General features: G+C 47.7%; 1 protein-coding gene across 1 annotated transcript in view; it reads right to left on the bottom strand.

Annotated features, from left to right (window-relative positions):
- Positions 1–16,093, bottom strand: part of APCDD1 (APC down-regulated 1) — a 31,533-nt gene extending 15,440 nt beyond the window's left edge. The window contains exons 1-3 of the mRNA XM_084779391.1: positions 15,668–16,093; positions 3,753–3,936; positions 514–1,045 (exon numbers count right to left, since the gene is read on the bottom strand). Of these exons, the coding sequence (XP_084635517.1) occupies positions 514–1,045; positions 3,753–3,936; positions 15,668–15,725 (774 nt within the window). The 5' untranslated portion in view covers positions 15,726–16,093. The remainder of the gene's footprint in view (positions 1–513; positions 1,046–3,752; positions 3,937–15,667) is intronic.
- Positions 16,094–16,789: the final 696 nt, after the last annotated feature.

Below are 16,789 nucleotides of genomic sequence, written 5' to 3' on the forward strand. Positions count from 1 at the left end.
TTAGAGGGTCGTGACAGCATGTCTCAGGAGGCCATGGGCAACCTGGAAGCAGGAACAGGGAAATGACCACAGGAAGCCTCAGGGTCCGTGGGATGGCATGCCACTGTCCCCTTCCCACTGCTCCTTTCACCATCTCCAGGGTTGGGGGGGGAGTGTGGGCAGCTGATGGGAGTCTTTGCCAGCATGGTGGCCATGGCACCCCTCATGTTCCACATGCTGTCCTCTGGGCTGGACAGAGTTTCTGAGATGTCAGAGCTATTTTTGATGAGCGTCACGACTACTTCCCAGAACACAGAACAAGTGGGTGGTAGCCCTGGAACTCCCAGCTACATGTCCCTTCCCAGCCTTCCATACTTCTTTCACTTCCCAGAAAACATTTCTTCTATGAGGTGGTAGAACCCTCAGATAGACCCTCAGGTTCCCCAGGATCTCTCTGACACGCCCCACGGGCCACCTATTTTACACAGTCACCGGGAAAGCCGACTCTGCAGGGCTCTATGGCTAGGTGGGTACCTTGGCATTCTGCAGGGGAGGCTGGTAACTGGATGGCCGGTAGAACACCCTCTGGGTAGCGTCCGTGTGGATGTCGCCCAGGAAGAGCTCCTCTACCAGATGGTCCAGGCTGTGGTGGGGATACTGCTTCTCCACACGGATGAGCTGCAGTTCGTGCATGGCAAAGTTCACAGCCTTGGTGCACTCGTGGCTACTGTCCTCCTGCCACAGGTCATAGGCTACATCCTGGACCCAGGGACCCCCTGGAGCCAGGAAACCCGGGCAAGTTCGGTTCACCAGTCGGCTGAGTTGTTCAGCGACGGCCTCTGTATGGCAGATGACTTGGACACCGTGAAGCTGGTAGTCGGCCTCGGTGCCCCCGCGGATGATCCAGGATGCCTGACGCAGGCGGATCTTGCCTCTGATGATGAGAGTATAGGTGGGATTTGTACAGCGGTTGCTGCCGTAGTAAAACTGGTAGGCCTTGAAGGTATTGTTGTTGTAGAATCTGTAAGACCTTGTGATGAACTCTGGCCCTGACCTGACTTCACAGCTGTTGAAGACAAAAGCAGGGAAAGAGCTTGGTAAACCCAATGGCACGTGGAGGAGAGTGAGGGCATAGCAAGTCGTTGCAGCAAGTCCCTTACAAGCGTCAGCTCATTGAATCTTCACAATAGCCTAGGCATTGTGTATGAGTGCTATTCACAACTGAGGAAACTGGGGCAGCAGATGCAGAGACTTGTACAAGATCACCTAAAATGCAAACGCCAGAGCCTGGCCACGAATCCAGGCAATGCAGCTTTAGCAACTGACCCTAAGCAGTCTCTTCTAACAGTTTTTCACTCATTGTTTGTGAGGAGAAACAGGGTCCTTACAGGGATGTTCCCTCCCTCTGGATAAGAGGGAACAGTGTGCTGTTGGCGTACACAAGGAACACCCGCCTGGTAGATAAAAACAAAACAAAACCAACAACAACTAGAGTCATCAACACTTCAAATTAGAGACCTTGTCTAGGGTGGTACGAGATGTCCTTTGTTCTGAGATGGAAACTTGCCAGAAATGGAAGGTTGCCTCTCTGTCCACTCAAAAGTATTATCCTCTTGGTGGGGAAAAACAAGACGCAATTAAGTGGAAGCAAAGCTTGCAGTGAGAGAGACCAGGATCCCTTTGGTTTGCATTGATTGGCAAAGGGAGACATATCCTAAGATAAATGCTAGGCTCCCAAGCCAGAAACCCTGTGACGATGGGTCCTACAGAGCAAAATAGCTGGATGGGCTCAGGGCCAGTCTCACATGGTCTGTCGCCAATCCATACGGACAGAGCAGAGCCTGTACCGGTGGAGGGCAGGGATTCCTTGAATCGCAGCCCAGAGTTTGTCGAGGAAGTTTGCTAGGCCCTGGTCTTTCTAGTTACAACTCTTGGCTCATCAGAAGTCTACCTCTGCCCACAAACAACTCTGAGCTGAGCTGACAGCAAGGCTAAATCAAGAGACTGGGATGCCATCCCAAACACAGGTGCTTCTCGAAATTGTCAACAATTTTAGCCTTTCAGCGGGCAGACTGAGGAGGGATAACTACTACTTAGCATGGGAACTCTTATACCTGTTAACATTCGTTGATGTTAAGTAATGCCTTGTGGACATAAAACACAGTCTTTGGGCACTGGGCACTGGAGGCCGAAGAGAGAGGCAAAGGCCAGCTGAGGCTTTTGACCCAAGGGAACTGGACTTCAGTGGGATCAGTGATGGGGAAAGGGAGGCGCTCTCCTCTTTCCTTTTTTCCTTTCATCTGTTTCTTCTAAACTCAACCTCTCTCCATTGCTCTCCCTTCCTTTTCTCTCGGGTCACCATCAGCTCTAGGCAGAAGTGAGCAAGTCTCTCCAGGCTCACTCCCAGCTTGTGTTTGCTCTCATCTATTTGACACAGAACAGGTAGGATGCCCTTCAATAAGGCTGGATCTTGGTTTAAGCGTGGTCCAGGCAGGGCGCCTTTCAATCACTTCCAGGTTTTCTTAAATTAGAATACCAGTAAGCTGGCCACAGTGGCGCACACCTGCAGTCCTAGCTATCTAAGAGGTGTAGGCAGGAGGATTACCTGAACTCAAGGGTTCAAGGTTAGCCTTGAAATGCTGTCTCAAAAACTAACTAAATAAACAAATAACCACACACAATAAAACTGTCAACAACAACAAAATGACCTATTTTACTAGATAGCAAAGAGCCACTCCCCTCACACAAGGGGTTAGGTTTCAGGCTTGAGGTTTATGGGGTCTCCTGGCCGGTCAAGCCATGTCCTTTCTATATCCAGCCATAACTTTGCTAGTTTTTTTTACATCGATAACTCCTCCTACAGGAAGAAACTAGTCTTTCAGGGCCCAGATGTCATCGCACATCTGCTTTTCTGTGTCCATCTGTAAAATCTCTGCCAATAGGGACCAAGTCTGATTGAGCTACTATACACAAAAACTGCTTGGTACCCAGCAGCCATCTAATAAATGGCCATTTTCAAGTTATAATTTCACATTTAAATTTTATCTGTAAAGAATTTGTCATAGTCATTTTAAGAGATCCATTTTTGGAAAAAAAAAACCCAATTTCATCATTTTACAGGACTTCTTTTGTCTTCGTTCAGTTATTCCCCCAAGATCTTCAGAGGCTGTTAAGCATCCTAGGAACTGCACATAGGGAGACGTCATCAGATCCCAGCTAGTCTTGTTGATGCTCAACAATTTAATGGGTAGAAAGAAAAATCACTGATCTGCCTCTAGGCTATTTTTAAAACCTCTAATGGAAGATAAGCCAGAGCTCAAACTAGGATAAATCTCAGCTTCACAACACAGAAAAGAATCTAAGAGCTGGCTGGTAGAGGTGCCCTGAAACCATAGATTAAATTACCAGAATATGGCGAGAATATTTAGACTGTAAGGAGCTTCACAGTCATGTTTCAGGGTTAGTGAAACACAGACGCTTAATTTCACTTGCTAATGGTTTCTCTTTATACACAAGTGGTCCCACAGAGTTCAGTAAACAAGGATCTATTCACTCACACTGTGGAGTAAGCAGTGCTGATACCATGGCTGCTTCAGGCATAAGATTTCTACAGCTCTTAGCTCTGTTTGCTTAACCAGCCATAATTTCCAAGAGTTGCCTGGTTCGCAGTTGCTGTGGAGTGTTCAAAGCTAAGTCCCACAGGAGGGTCTTCCTTAGACCCCGCCCCCAGACCGCTCTCTGTACTTCCTGTCTCGAGCGCAGTTAGTTCTTACCCTGTGGACACCCAGTGGCCCTCAATGGTTGGGGGCATCTGCACAGTGATCCGCGCACCATTGTGGAGATGCTTGAGCATATGGTGGCACTGTGACTCCTTGAAGGCCCTCCAGGCGCTTTTCTCTAAGGACCGAGGATGCGATCTGCTGTCTGGATGAAGGAGGGCAGAACCCTCTCCCAGCCCTGAAAAACAAGAGCAGGAAGTAAGCAAAAGCAGCAGCGGGCTACAAGCAGGTGGACGGTCAAGTCTGCAGCTGGGAGCTGCTGCAGCGGGAAAAGGATGCTTCTTCCAGCAGGCTGCACACTGTGCTTGCTCTTTCGGGATCCCCATGCCCAAGTGGTGGTGGTGGTGGTGGGGGGGGACTCTTGGAGATCATTTCCCAGGTGGAAAAAGGAGGCCCGTGAGAATCAGAACCTAGCTTGCTTAGGGCCGCCCAGCTGGTTCTTTGCAAAGCCAGGGGTCAGGTGCTTTCCCCTGGGTTTCTTACACAGTCACAAGCACCTGTCACCAGGTCAATTGAGAGAGGCATGTTCTAGGGGCACTGAACAAGAAGAGGTGTCGTTAAAGGGAGAGGGAAAACACAGGGCTATCAGGAAGGGTGCCTTCACACACCCGCATACTTTGGTGAGGAATAGAAAGAACAAAAAGACCAGCATTGTGGAAAGCACAGCCCTGCAGACATGGGAAGAGAAGGGGCCAGAGGCCAGTTTGGAAACTCCTTGGCTGGGACCTGCTCCTTGACTAGCCTCCCACATGCTTATACTGAGTCACATAGTTTCTGGCCACCACAAGCTCCTTGTTATCATTTGTTTAAGGGCTTATGTTTAGACTCCTGGCTTCCAGATGTGATGTTAAGGGGTAGTAGGGCTTTTTAAGAGACAAAGTCCAACAGGTGGGGTCAAGGGCATTGTGGGTACCGCCCTTAGACGCAGCAGGCTACTCATATTCAGGTATCAGCCACCACTGGCTCAAGCCCTGAGGGGACGGGATGAGTTCTCGGTGTACGGTCCCAGCGGTTAGACGCTGCCCTATTGACAGAACAACCGCTTCTTCTTCTTAGCCCTACTCAACCACAGCTGGGAGCACGAGGCTAAGGCACCCATGGGTACTATTCAACTAATGAAAACCCGAGTAAGAGATTCTTGACCCAGGCTGATGGTGAGACGCAGTGGTGTAACTGGAATGCCCCCCTACAGGCGTCTGGTTTGGAATGTTTGTTCCCCCAGCTGGTGGCATTATTTTGGGAAGCTGTGGGACCTTTAGGAGGCAGAGCCTTGCAGGGAGAAGTAGGTCACTGGGAACAGGCATTGGAACGTTGTAGCCCTGACCCTGGTTCCACCGCCTTCTCTGCATTCTGGTCCAACTTCAAGTGAAAAGGTCCTGTCACGTGTGACCACACCACCACGAACTGAGCTATTCCTCCTTGCCCTCCCTCCCATGACGGACTGCAAATCTCTGAAAGAAGGAGCCAGAATCCCAGTTTCTTCTTTGTTGTTGCCAGATACTGTGAGGACAGCAGTGCCAAAGCTGCTAATACATCTGGTGTTCAAATTTCAGGCTAAGACTGTTGCTTTTTTGATCTGAGCTGCTTCCAGGCAATAATAAGAACAGGCAAATGCTGTCTGGTGACATCGTTATTCCCAGTCATAGTTATGAATCAAGGGCCTCCATTTCCAGGTTCTCATGGAGTGGAAGAGAGGAAAGGTGATTCTACCATTGATGCTTTTAGCATCACTTTCCGTGTCACATGTACTCTCCCAGATGGATGGCCTGGCAATAGAGGAAGAAGCAAGCTTGCTGACCTCAGACCTCTGTCTCTGTCTCGGTCTGTCTCTGTCTGTCTGTCTGTCTGTCTCTCTCTCTGAAACTATCCTGTTAACAAAACAGCATACCCAACACACACACACACGCAGACACACACAGACACACACACACACACACACAAAGTAAGGCCCCCGCTCTGCTGTTGTTCAGCTGTGACACTAGGCCAGGTAGAAAGTCTGACGAGTCGGAAGTGAATTGCTGGCAGTTTTATGATTGACACCATCTACACTGTGTGCTCTCATGGACTATTTGCCACAGTTCAGATCATTGAATACCTAAATGTCTGACATCCACATCCACCTCTCATTTGGTTGTGAACTAATTAATACAGGGGACAAAGGTGTCATTCACCATACCTCCGCCAACCCAACAGCTACAATTATCCTGATGCAGTAAACATTCCTACATGTCCCTTATTAGTCCATCAAAGGACAAAATATGACGCAACCTGCTATCTGGTGGGTCAATGATGTGATCAGTTATAATGTGGCTAGCTTCAAACAGATTTTAATTAAGACTAAAGGCATGAGAACCAGAGAGAATTCTACCTGAAATGTGACTCTAGGCATTCAACAAAGATGGGAACAACTCAGTGATGGCCAAATTGTGTTCTAAAAATTTGATGTGCAAACCCCTTTGCACTCCATGAATGAACGTTTTCTCATAAACTCGTGGCTAATAAAAGCCAGGAGTGCAAGGAATGGGCACGAAGTCACCTGGGCTGGGCAGTTTGAGTTTACAAACTGGATTTGCTGATTACAGAATTTTATTCGACCCAAGAATCCAACGGTGGCTGAGATGCACAGTTATTTTCTTACCAGCGACAAATGCTTGCATTTAACAATGACATGATGCTTCAACAATGCCCATCAGCCATTCACAGATGGCGTCGACATTGATCTGTTCAAGATTTGGCAATTTTTCTGACCTTCGGTAACAAATCTTTGCCCTATATGGGTCTTGGTCACAAAACACAAACAACGGCCTCATGTTTTTGCGGGTATCCACATTTTCAAGCGACTAAGATACGTTGGGTGAGAAACTATAGAATTGCAGCTATTTGTCCCACAGTAAACATTTGCCCTACTGAGGACAAATAACGCCCCCTTGCTCTGTTCTAAGACCTGTTTTACCCTTCGCAGCGGTTTTCCTCCTCGGGCTCAGAGAGTCATTTATCAGCAGGTTATGGATAGAAAGCATGCATGCTAACTTAACAGTTTACCCTTTTCATTTCCAAAACCAGTCACCTTGCAACTAAACTCAAAATGAGGAGTACAAGACACAGACACAGGAAATGAGGGTGTATATGTAAGGGGGGAACAGGAGAGATTCTGTCCAAGTTGCCATAGGCTATAATAGCTCTGTCATGGATCAGTTTAGCTCAGTGGTAGAGCACAGACTCTTTACTACTTACAGGCTGAAGAGACTGTGACCCCATTGGCAGCAACACTCACCACAAACATCTTAAACGTAGAAAAAAAGGGAGGCAGGGTATCTTATAGTTGGTGAAATAGACTACAGGCTGATGAACTCACACAAATTATTCAACCTTTCTGATCCTCAGCCCATGTATGTGTAATGAGCAGACAACGGCACTCCTCCTGGCTGGGTCTGATTTGGCACGGGGCCCTTCATGCACTGTTAGCACTGTTACAGGTAGTGAAAAACTCTTAAGGCAGTCTCAAAAAGCCTCTCCTAAGAAACAGTTAAAAAAGGATGGCAGGCCCACAGCTGGCCTCCCTCTGAGCTCTGAGGAGGACTAAGGCCTCAGAATTAAGCCTGGGCTGGCAGACAACATTTTCTGATTCTGAAGAAGAGAGCAAAGAGTAGGGCTGGCAGCCAGCACCCTGTGATGACTCTGAACAAGAGGATAGTGAGGAGGGCTAGCAGCCTGGGTTTTATTATGATTCCAAAGGAGAGCATACAGGGGCTGGAGAGATGGCTCAGAGGTTAAGAGCACTGTCTGCTCTTCCAGAGGTCCTGAGTTCAATTCCCAGCAACCACATGTGGCTCATAGCTATCTATAATGGGATGTAATAACCTCTTCTGGTAGGCAGGCGCACATGCAGGCAGAACGTTATATACATAATAACTAAATAAATCTTTTAAAAAAAGAAAACAAACAAACAAAAACAAAACAAAACAAAGGAGAGCATACAGCACCAGGCACGTGGTCACCAACAAGTTCTGCTCAGCTTGACAAATACATACCAACTATTTGTGTATTTTAGAGGCAGGAAGTGCAAATATGAATAAAGGTAAATGTTGTTGACTAGGAGGTCTGGATAGGAAATGGGGGCTCTGGGAATAAAGCCAGGAGCTCGGAGGCAGAGGCAGGAGTGATGATTAGTATTTCGATGGGTCACTCAAAAGAATGGTGTCACAGGGCAGGGAAGTTAAGGTTGCGTTGTAAGCCAGTGGCAAAAAAAAAAAAAAAAAAAAAAAAAAAAAAAAAAAAAAATCCATTGGGCAAATTATTGGAAAGTAGGAGGCAAATGCCAACCTATTATAGGGCTCTTAGTCTTGAACACAGCTTAGTAATCTGTGAGGCAGCCAGTTCAGCCAGGGAACGGGTGACCACAAGCCTATGGAGGCGACGCAACAGGTGTGATAGCGAATTTATGGGGGCTGCTAATAATTGTATTAGCTTATTTCCCATTGTTATCATAAGCTATCTGAGGCTGGAATTTTTTTTTTCCATGAAGTTTATTTTCACTGTATGACAGTGACTTTTGCTTGGCTCTGCTGGGGGCTGTGACCTCACATTGTTTTGGGTCACAACATGCTTGAGGGCATGGTGGTGGGAGTACACTCAAGAGCCAGCAGGGGGCTACAGATCTGTTATAGCAACTTGCTCCCTGAGACCACATTAATTCTTCCCAAGGGCAATGTGTCCAATGGCTTAATAACTTCCCACTAGGCCCCACCTTTGGGGGAAGAGATGTAGTATTCAAGCTTTGTGCATGCTAAGCGAGCACCCCACTACTGAGCTATACCCCCCTCCGCAGCCCTCTTTTTATAGGGTCTCACTAAGTTGCTTGGGCTGTCCTTGAACTCACTCTGTAGCTCATGTTGACCTGGATCTTTTGAGCTTTTAAGAAACTGTGACTATAGGCACGTACCAACAAAGCCTGACTCGGGCTTCATCAGTTCAAGGTTCCACGATCCGACATCACACAGCTTTCTTCTACACAAGAATACTTGAGGGGCATATCATGCATTAAGTAAGGTAGTGCTTTTTTTTTTTTTTTTATCTTCTTTCTCTTTGTGGGTGGATAAAACGACTCTTTGGGGTTTTGGTTGATATAATAAATATGAATGGCTTTTTAAAAAGTGCTACTTCTGTTTTAATGTCTAGGAATTAGAAGCTTCTTTGATGTACCAGTTTCATTTTTGGGAGGGGCTAAAGCCGACATCCTTATGCCTCATCACTTCTTTGTCAGGGCATAGCCTTGATGTGCCAGTCAAGGAGCCCAACCTTAGACCACTGGTCAACCCAGGGGTCTTCAGGGTCACCCGACACTTGACAACTCACTTTTTACAAACACTGTCTTCACTTGGTCAATCACTGTTTACCATTTAGGCACAGGGACACTCTTAGGTAAATTTATGAACAGTTGGCCACGGTGCCCATTTACAAGGACACACCCATCCCTGTTCCCAGTCCAGGGGAACTCTGAGTAAGTCGGTCATCAAACAACTCCAGAAAGTGATCTCAAGCATGGCCTGGACCCAAATAAAATCATTATGGCAAAAGGGTGGTTTCTTTTGAAGGAATGTGAGGGAAGGAGTAATGTAAAAGTCTGGGAGGAAATTGTTCACTTATTGAAAACAAATTAAGTCCCGTGAGGTTAAGCATTTATAGGTTACCATTTTCCGAATATTACAAAGACCTTGGATTGCTGCGGGGACTGTGTACACAGAGGCAGATCCATGAGTGGCACCCCTCCTCCACAAGTAGATGAATTACTGCACCCAGGACTCCTAAATTCTGCTGAAATCTTATCCACCAACCCATAGCAGTCTCCTGTTCACAGTAAGAACACCCAACGGCCACAAATAAAACTGAGATGTGCTTGAATAAGAGGAAGCAGGAGGCTGACTCTCACTGAAGTCTGTGCTCCAATCAACAAGAGCCCAGCTGTTCACATCACCTGAAAGCACGGGTCGCACTCTCGGAAGGTGGCCCTTAGCAGAGCTTTCAAAGGGAGGGATGGCGGTGGGATGTCTGCTGTCACTACATCTCCTCCAGAGAGCCATGGTGCTCTCAGGAGCAAGCCAGGCTGCAGGAGAAGAGGCAGGCAGGGAGGGAGGCAGTTGGTTGTTGCTCACTTTGTGAGAGACAACATTCATTTACTCAACAAAGGGCTAATAACTATCATGAGCTGGGTTCTTACGAAAAGACCATTGTTGACATATGAAAAGTATATGGGTCCAAATCTGTGTTGCTGGTTTTTTTTTTTTAATAACATTTTAAGAACTAAATTATCTATAGGTTCTGGTTCCCACATGCCTGCGTAGGCTGGCTGGGAAGTAAAGTCTCCTGAGGCATTTTATAGATAACCCAATGCAAAATTCACAGGAAAACAATAATTTTCAGGCACACACGTGGGGCTGAACTAATCTTTGGTCAGGCCAGTCTCTAGAGATATACTCCAATGCTTAAAACTTAATTTTTAAAAGTAAATACACGCCATGTCAACACATTAGCAGTGCCCTGGGCAGAGAGCCTCTGAGGGATCCTTTTTCTCAAAACTCACTTTACAGCTTTCCCTGCTTTCCATAATGTGTGTGCCTCGATAGTCAGAGGAGTACAGTATCTCAAGTCAGCACTAGTGTTGATATAGAAAACAAGGCTGATTAGCTTAACTACAGGTAATTACTTATCCATGAAATCGCCCTGCCCAATTAAATGAGCAGTCATTACTGTACAGCAAGCTTTGAAGTGGGCACGGGGAGATAAGCTCAGCACAGCTCCCGGGGCCTGGAACAGGCGCTTGCATGCTGCAGGTGGTACCAGGGCTAACCGCCATGTGGGCCCTGGTGCACACCACAGTCTTGGTTTTAGTTCCAAGTTTCTTTCCAGTGGCAAACAGAAACTAAAAGAACTGCTTATACTGCCCATAAATCTTCATACAGGAAATAATCACCCCTTAGGAAAAATACAATAAAGCAAAACTTTTCCAATTTCTGGCTATATTTGATTTTAGCGGGAGTCTTTTAATACCTACCAAGGCCTTTGGAGTAGATGTGCGTTGATTTGAGATGGTCAAATCCTTCTTCTATGTGTATGTGGTGTATATATGTGTATACCACATATATGTGATTTATGCTTGTGCAGCATATATGTGTATGCTATGTATGGTGCATAGATAGGGTACATGTTTAGTATGTATTTAGAATACATGTTTGTATGTGGTGTTTGTGGTGTATGTGGGGGTTTGTATGTGGAGTTTGTGGTATATCACATCTATGATATCTGTACCACTTATACATATGTGGTATGTGTGTCTATGTACCTGTGTGTGAAATGATCTTTGTGCTTTGTGTTTGTGCAATATGTGTGTGTTTTATATGCATGAAGTATGTTTGTGTGGGGGACATGTATGTATACTGTATGTGGTATGAGCATGCTTGTGTGAAAGCAGACTAGTACAATGACACACAGTGGGCCACCCTCCTGGATCTGAGGTTCATAGAGTTATCTCTTCGTTACCAGTAGAAACTCTTCAGGAATTCTCAAGAGAAGAGAAAGCTCCCTCCTCCGCCCTACACATAGTGAGCAGTGACACACACAGGCAGTGGACTCACAGTTAAACATTTTGAACACTGGCTAGCTGAGTGAATAAAACTGCAGGGCACTTAAGAGAACAGAATACACTTACTGATTTCTCACATGGATCCGTTCTCATACTCAGATACCTACCACTCCATTTTCCAGAATAATTCGCCCTGAAGATGAGAGAGCTGAGCGACAGCCGGTATACATACAATTACTGCACACCAGCATCCAGTCTTGGTGGCTAGTGGCTGGTGTCTTCTGGAACTTTCCTCTGTGATCACTTCAACAGCAGGCACACCTGTTCCACAGGCCCTGAGCATCTACCCACCGTCACCAGCATGTCTGTTCCTGTCCCTGCTCTTAATGTGCTATGCTTCATTCAGACTCTGTCAGTTGGCATACTAAGCAGTACACAGCTACACAGCCACATCACCCACCCGTGTCGAGAGTCCGTATCTGTTAGGGAGAAAGAGTGCACGTGGGCATACAACTCCTCTGCCACATGGGATAACACCTGTCCAAGGTCCTTGCCCACTACTGTGGACAGATAAGTTATGATCCTTGTCAATATTCCATTTGATGAAAAGAGGGAAAAGGAACAGGGAAGAAACATGTTTTGTTGGTTACAAAGACTATTGTCAGTAAAATGGCATTGTGAAGGTCTCCATTGTGCTGCATTTAAATGTCTTCTTGAAAAAGAATGTTTTCTGGAAATTTGTTGGTTGAGCACTGATTTGGCAATTGGCAGTTTTTAAATGTCCACCCCCTCCTCCTTTCCTTTCACTCTCGTGTGTGTGTGTGTGTGTGTGTGTGTGTGTGTGTGTGTGTGTGTGTGTGTAGGTTCACATTGGTATGTATTTCTGTGTGTGGAAGCCAGAGAACAAATGTCAAAGTGTCAAGCCTCAGATACCATCCAACTTACCTTTCTTTCTCTTTCTTTCTTTCTTTCTTTCTTTCCTTCCTCCCTCCCTCCCTCCCTTCCTTCCTTCCTCCCTCCCTCCCTTCCTTCCTCCCCCCTTCCTTCCTTCCTCCCTCCCTCCCTCTCTTCCTTTCTTTCCTCAGTCTGTTCAAGCAGACTAGCCCGGCTGATCAGAGACATGACTGCCTTCACCACACCAGCCCTAGGATTACGGCTATGCTTGCGTGGGTTCTGGGGGACCAAACTCGGGTCCTGTTGCTTGTAAGGCGAGCCCTTGACCAATTGAGCCACCTCCTTAGCTCCTAAACCTCTGATAGAATAAGCTGGATCAAAGGGGAAAAATTTAAAAGGTCTCCACTTCTCTGAGAAGTCAAAGGAAACAAAAGGAAACAGCATTTGGGAAACACTGCTCTCCCAACATCTGCTCTGCTATGGAAATGTACTGGCTGTCCCATCGGTGTAACCCCACTTACTGTGCTCACCTCCTGCCAGTCTGTGTCCAGAGCTGAATGAGTTTTAAAATTTGACACGTGAACGAACGTAACTGCCTTTTCCTTTAAGCCAAGAAAGTAGTGATAATGGATAGCTGCCAGCTGTGCACCTTTGTGACACTCAAGAGGTTTTATTTGGATTAAGAAGTGCAGTTGTTTGCAAAATCTGAGCAGGAGGAGAGCAGAGTGGCGGGCACACTTCTGTGCAGCACTCTTTGAACTTGGGTCTCAAACTACACTTTACAGTTGCATAAAGAAGAGAAAAAAAGCCTCAGGTCCTGTGAGAGTTAATTTACTCATGGATAGGATTTGGGGGGGGGGGGGCAGGGAGGGTGATTTATGACTTCTAATGAATTGAAATCAAAGTGGCTACAGAACTGAACAAAGACTGGATCTCATACATAATGGCACTGCCACCAGTAGCCTGGCTCGGGTCCTTCAGGGAACCGTCTGTGTCTTTCTCACTAGCCTCCCTTGTCCATGCAGCAGATCTTCTATCCAGGCCGACCGAAACGTATTAGAGTTGCTACAAGTACATTTAGAGCCATAGAACACTTGCTTTTATCTACAAAATTGCTATCATAAATAGTCAAGTGGTGTCTCATGGTTAGCAAATCAAATGCCTCCATAGCAGGAAAGAAATCAGTAACCCATTCTAGGAAATTCCTTCGGACTTGTGTCTTTTATTGAAATAATCGAGCAGGCTTTAGCTTTTGCCATAGTATTTTCTAGAAGCTTGTGAAACTCCTATCTCTGAAATGGTGCAGCTCACCAAGCCACTCTCTTGGGTTAAGTTCCTTAATACCTGTTTTCTGTTAAAATATTTTAATCACATAAAAATTCAGGGCGGGGGGGTGGGGGTGGCGATTTCAAGTCCCTTTGGGCGCTTCATACCATCCTTTTCTTAAACCACGAGCACTTGTAACTTGAATAACTACTCCTTGCATTGCGTCTTGCCTCTGAATCCCACAACTCCCCCCCTTGGATCTAAGTATAAAGATCTTTGGGCAACTTTTGTTTTAATAATTGCATCATTGCAAACTCAATGTGGAGTTGCATTACCCTTTGAAGGTTTATCCAGCCTGCCCAATTAAGCTTTTCAAACCTCCCTTTTTATCTTTTCTCTTCATAAACACACACACACACACACACACACACACACACACACACACACTGGCCCTGTTCCTACTCACAGCTCAGACTGCATCTCGCAGCTACTCCCGCTGTCTTGTTCATCTCTTGGCCCCACTGGGGAGACTCCCCCCCGCCCATCCCATGGAGTAATCACAGACTCTCGACTTAAATGTGGAAGATTCCTGGCTACATTGGACTAAATGATACACTTGTATATATGGGCTCTTGATATCTGCCAGCTAGTCCAGTCTCAGTTGGATTGGTAAGTAGGCATATCATTACAACCCCTGTTTCTCAAGAGGCAGCAAAAGGCTCACAGTGGGGGGGGGGCATGGTATTTTTGTGAAGATGGTCCCTGAAGTTCAACTGACAATAGAGTCTATGCATATGAATCTTTTAAATAACTTCACTTGACAGTACTATTACCTTTACCCCCCTACAGATATTACAACAGTAGTATCAGTAAAATCTTTTTTTTTTAACAAGGGGGCAATTTTGCCTGTTTCATCCTCTCTTTTTTTTTTCTTGTGTGTGTGGCAGCTGCTGTTTGATCTGCTCATTGGCTCTGATTTGTTTCATGTTTCAGCCAAAGATTAAAACTGCTCTGTAATTCTAAGCAGATGGGCCTAGAAGTCCAACCCTATAATTATACCTTCTCTCTCTCTCTCTTGCCCTGGAACTGCAAGCGCTCCATCCTGACTTTTAAGATGCTGGGGTGGCTGGGGCTCATCTGTACACCTTGGCAATCAATTGGGCAGGCAGGTTCACAAAGCCCCGGGGGAGCTTCGAAAGCTGTCCCAAAGACTACAAAGAAAACAGTACCCCAGAAGCTAGGGGTGTGTGAGGGGTGGGTGGGAAACAGTGCTGGCCCCTGTTGCAGGTTAGGTTGGTTTCAGTGGATGTTAAGAAAGGACACCAGTAAAGTCACTCGACGGAAATGTCAGGTGTTTGACTACTGCTCTGGACAACAGAATGACCAAACCGCCGTCTGTCATAATTATCAACAACCACCTGTCATAAGACATGCTTTGTCCACCACAATGCAATCGCCTTATTTTGTACTATGCAATTTCTGGAACCCCTTTCGAGCGCAGATGTCTGGCTACGGTTTTTCTGCAGCCTGGAGAACTAGTGCAAAGAACAGCACAGGAAGACTTCATCCCGCACCAGTTTGAGGGATCTGGGAGTACAGCTCCTTCAGTCTGGCTTTCATGACCCGCTACCAAGAGTCCCCTAGCGCCCAGAGAATCCAGCAGCACACTAAGCTTCAATGCAGAGCCAAGGGGGCCCGGCAGACTACAAACACTGGTCCTCAGACGGCAGACAAACATCCGTGAGACGTGTCCTCCCTATAAACCAGCACAGCTTTCTCTTTACAGTCTCATAAAGGCCAGGACCCCACTAAGAGCCCCTGCTGCGCTCTGACACCGGTGGAAATGGGACCGCAAAGCCTGCGGTTTCGTGACAGTTTACAGCTGGAAAGGCCCACAGAGTGGATATAAAGTTTTTCCCTCGACTGTGTAGCTACGGATGTGAGAGATAAAAAGTGTTTGGGCGAGGTTCGCATCCTTTCAGAAAGAACACTGCAGCAGCAAAAACCACTGTGGGCGACGCTGGGGGAAGGTGTTCAGCGCATCGGTCGGATTGGGCAAACGGGCGCTCTGTGCCCCCCAACGACTAGGCGCGTCTCCCACCGTCATCTGCGGGGCGTTGGGAGGACAGGACCTCCCTCCCCATACTCACCCACCCACCTCTGAACTCACCATGCAACAGGAGGGCTGGGAACAGGTATCCGAGCAGGAGGCGGCGCACACGGGACATCTCCGTGCTCCTCCGGGCCTCGCTGTAGTCCGTCTCGGTACCCTCCTTGCGCTGGCCGATTCGGTGCTGGGCGCACACGGCTCCTCGGCCGCAGACCCCGGGCGGGCGCCCGCCAGGCCCGACCTCAGGCAGCGGCGCGCCCCATACCCGGCGGGCGCAGCGCGGGACTGCAGGGCGCGCGCTCCCTGCGCGCCGTCGGGGCCGGATCCGAGCGGGGCTCCGAACCGCAACCCTGCCTCTCCGCGTCCCGCCCCAGCTCCTTGGCTCCTAGCCCTAGTCCCGAGGCCCGCCCCGGCCGCGGCGCGCACAGCTCAGGGATGCAGTGGCCGCTGCTGCCGCGGCGGCAGAGTCTCTTCATATTTGCCGAGCGCCCCGGGCGGCTCGGAGGCGGGGTCTGGAGGGGCGGGGCGTCGACATGGCCACTCCCCAAGCCACGCCTCCGTCTCCCGCTTTCTTAGCCCTCCGTTCTTGACTGCCGGCTCCGCGCCTCTTTGCTATCTCCTCCCACTCCTGTCCTACTTCCTCCAGAGCTCCTGCTCTTTAGCTTCCTCCCTCTTCTTCCTCAAAGGCGCGCCTTTCCCCTCTGCCTGGCCACACCGCCACATCTTCACTCCCTTTTCTGTTCTTCTGCTCCCGACTGCCTACTTTATGAAAGTCTTCAGGTCAGGCGGCTACAGCTTGTGGCAGGCAATGCAGTCTTCCATTCATCCTCGCGGCCTCCAACATGAACAGCCGTGGACTCTTCAGGTCCAGTCCACTTGTAGAAGTCATTTTGCAAGGGAATGGTGAGGGTCTTTAGGACTTAGGTTTCCAGTAGGGTCTAAGGGAAGCGAGTTTTTTTTGTTTGTTTTTTTGTTTTGTTTTTTTAATTGGGGACTGGGTGTGCTCTTGCATGCGAATTTATGAAGCAGAGGGAAAGGAGATTGGAAGGCATTGAGTTCTGGGCAACTGCTGCTGAGCTCTCTCAAGAACACCCTGTTCTGTGTAGACTGTTACGATCTATGCCTGGGCGCCTCTGGGAACCACCAAAGCCTTGTAGCTGGCCCTTACTTGTGTAGCGCAGG

This window comes from Acomys minous (assembly GCF_964271855.1).
Source record: "Acomys minous genome assembly, chromosome: 4".
Lineage (NCBI taxonomy): Eukaryota > Metazoa > Chordata > Mammalia > Rodentia > Muridae > Acomys > Acomys minous.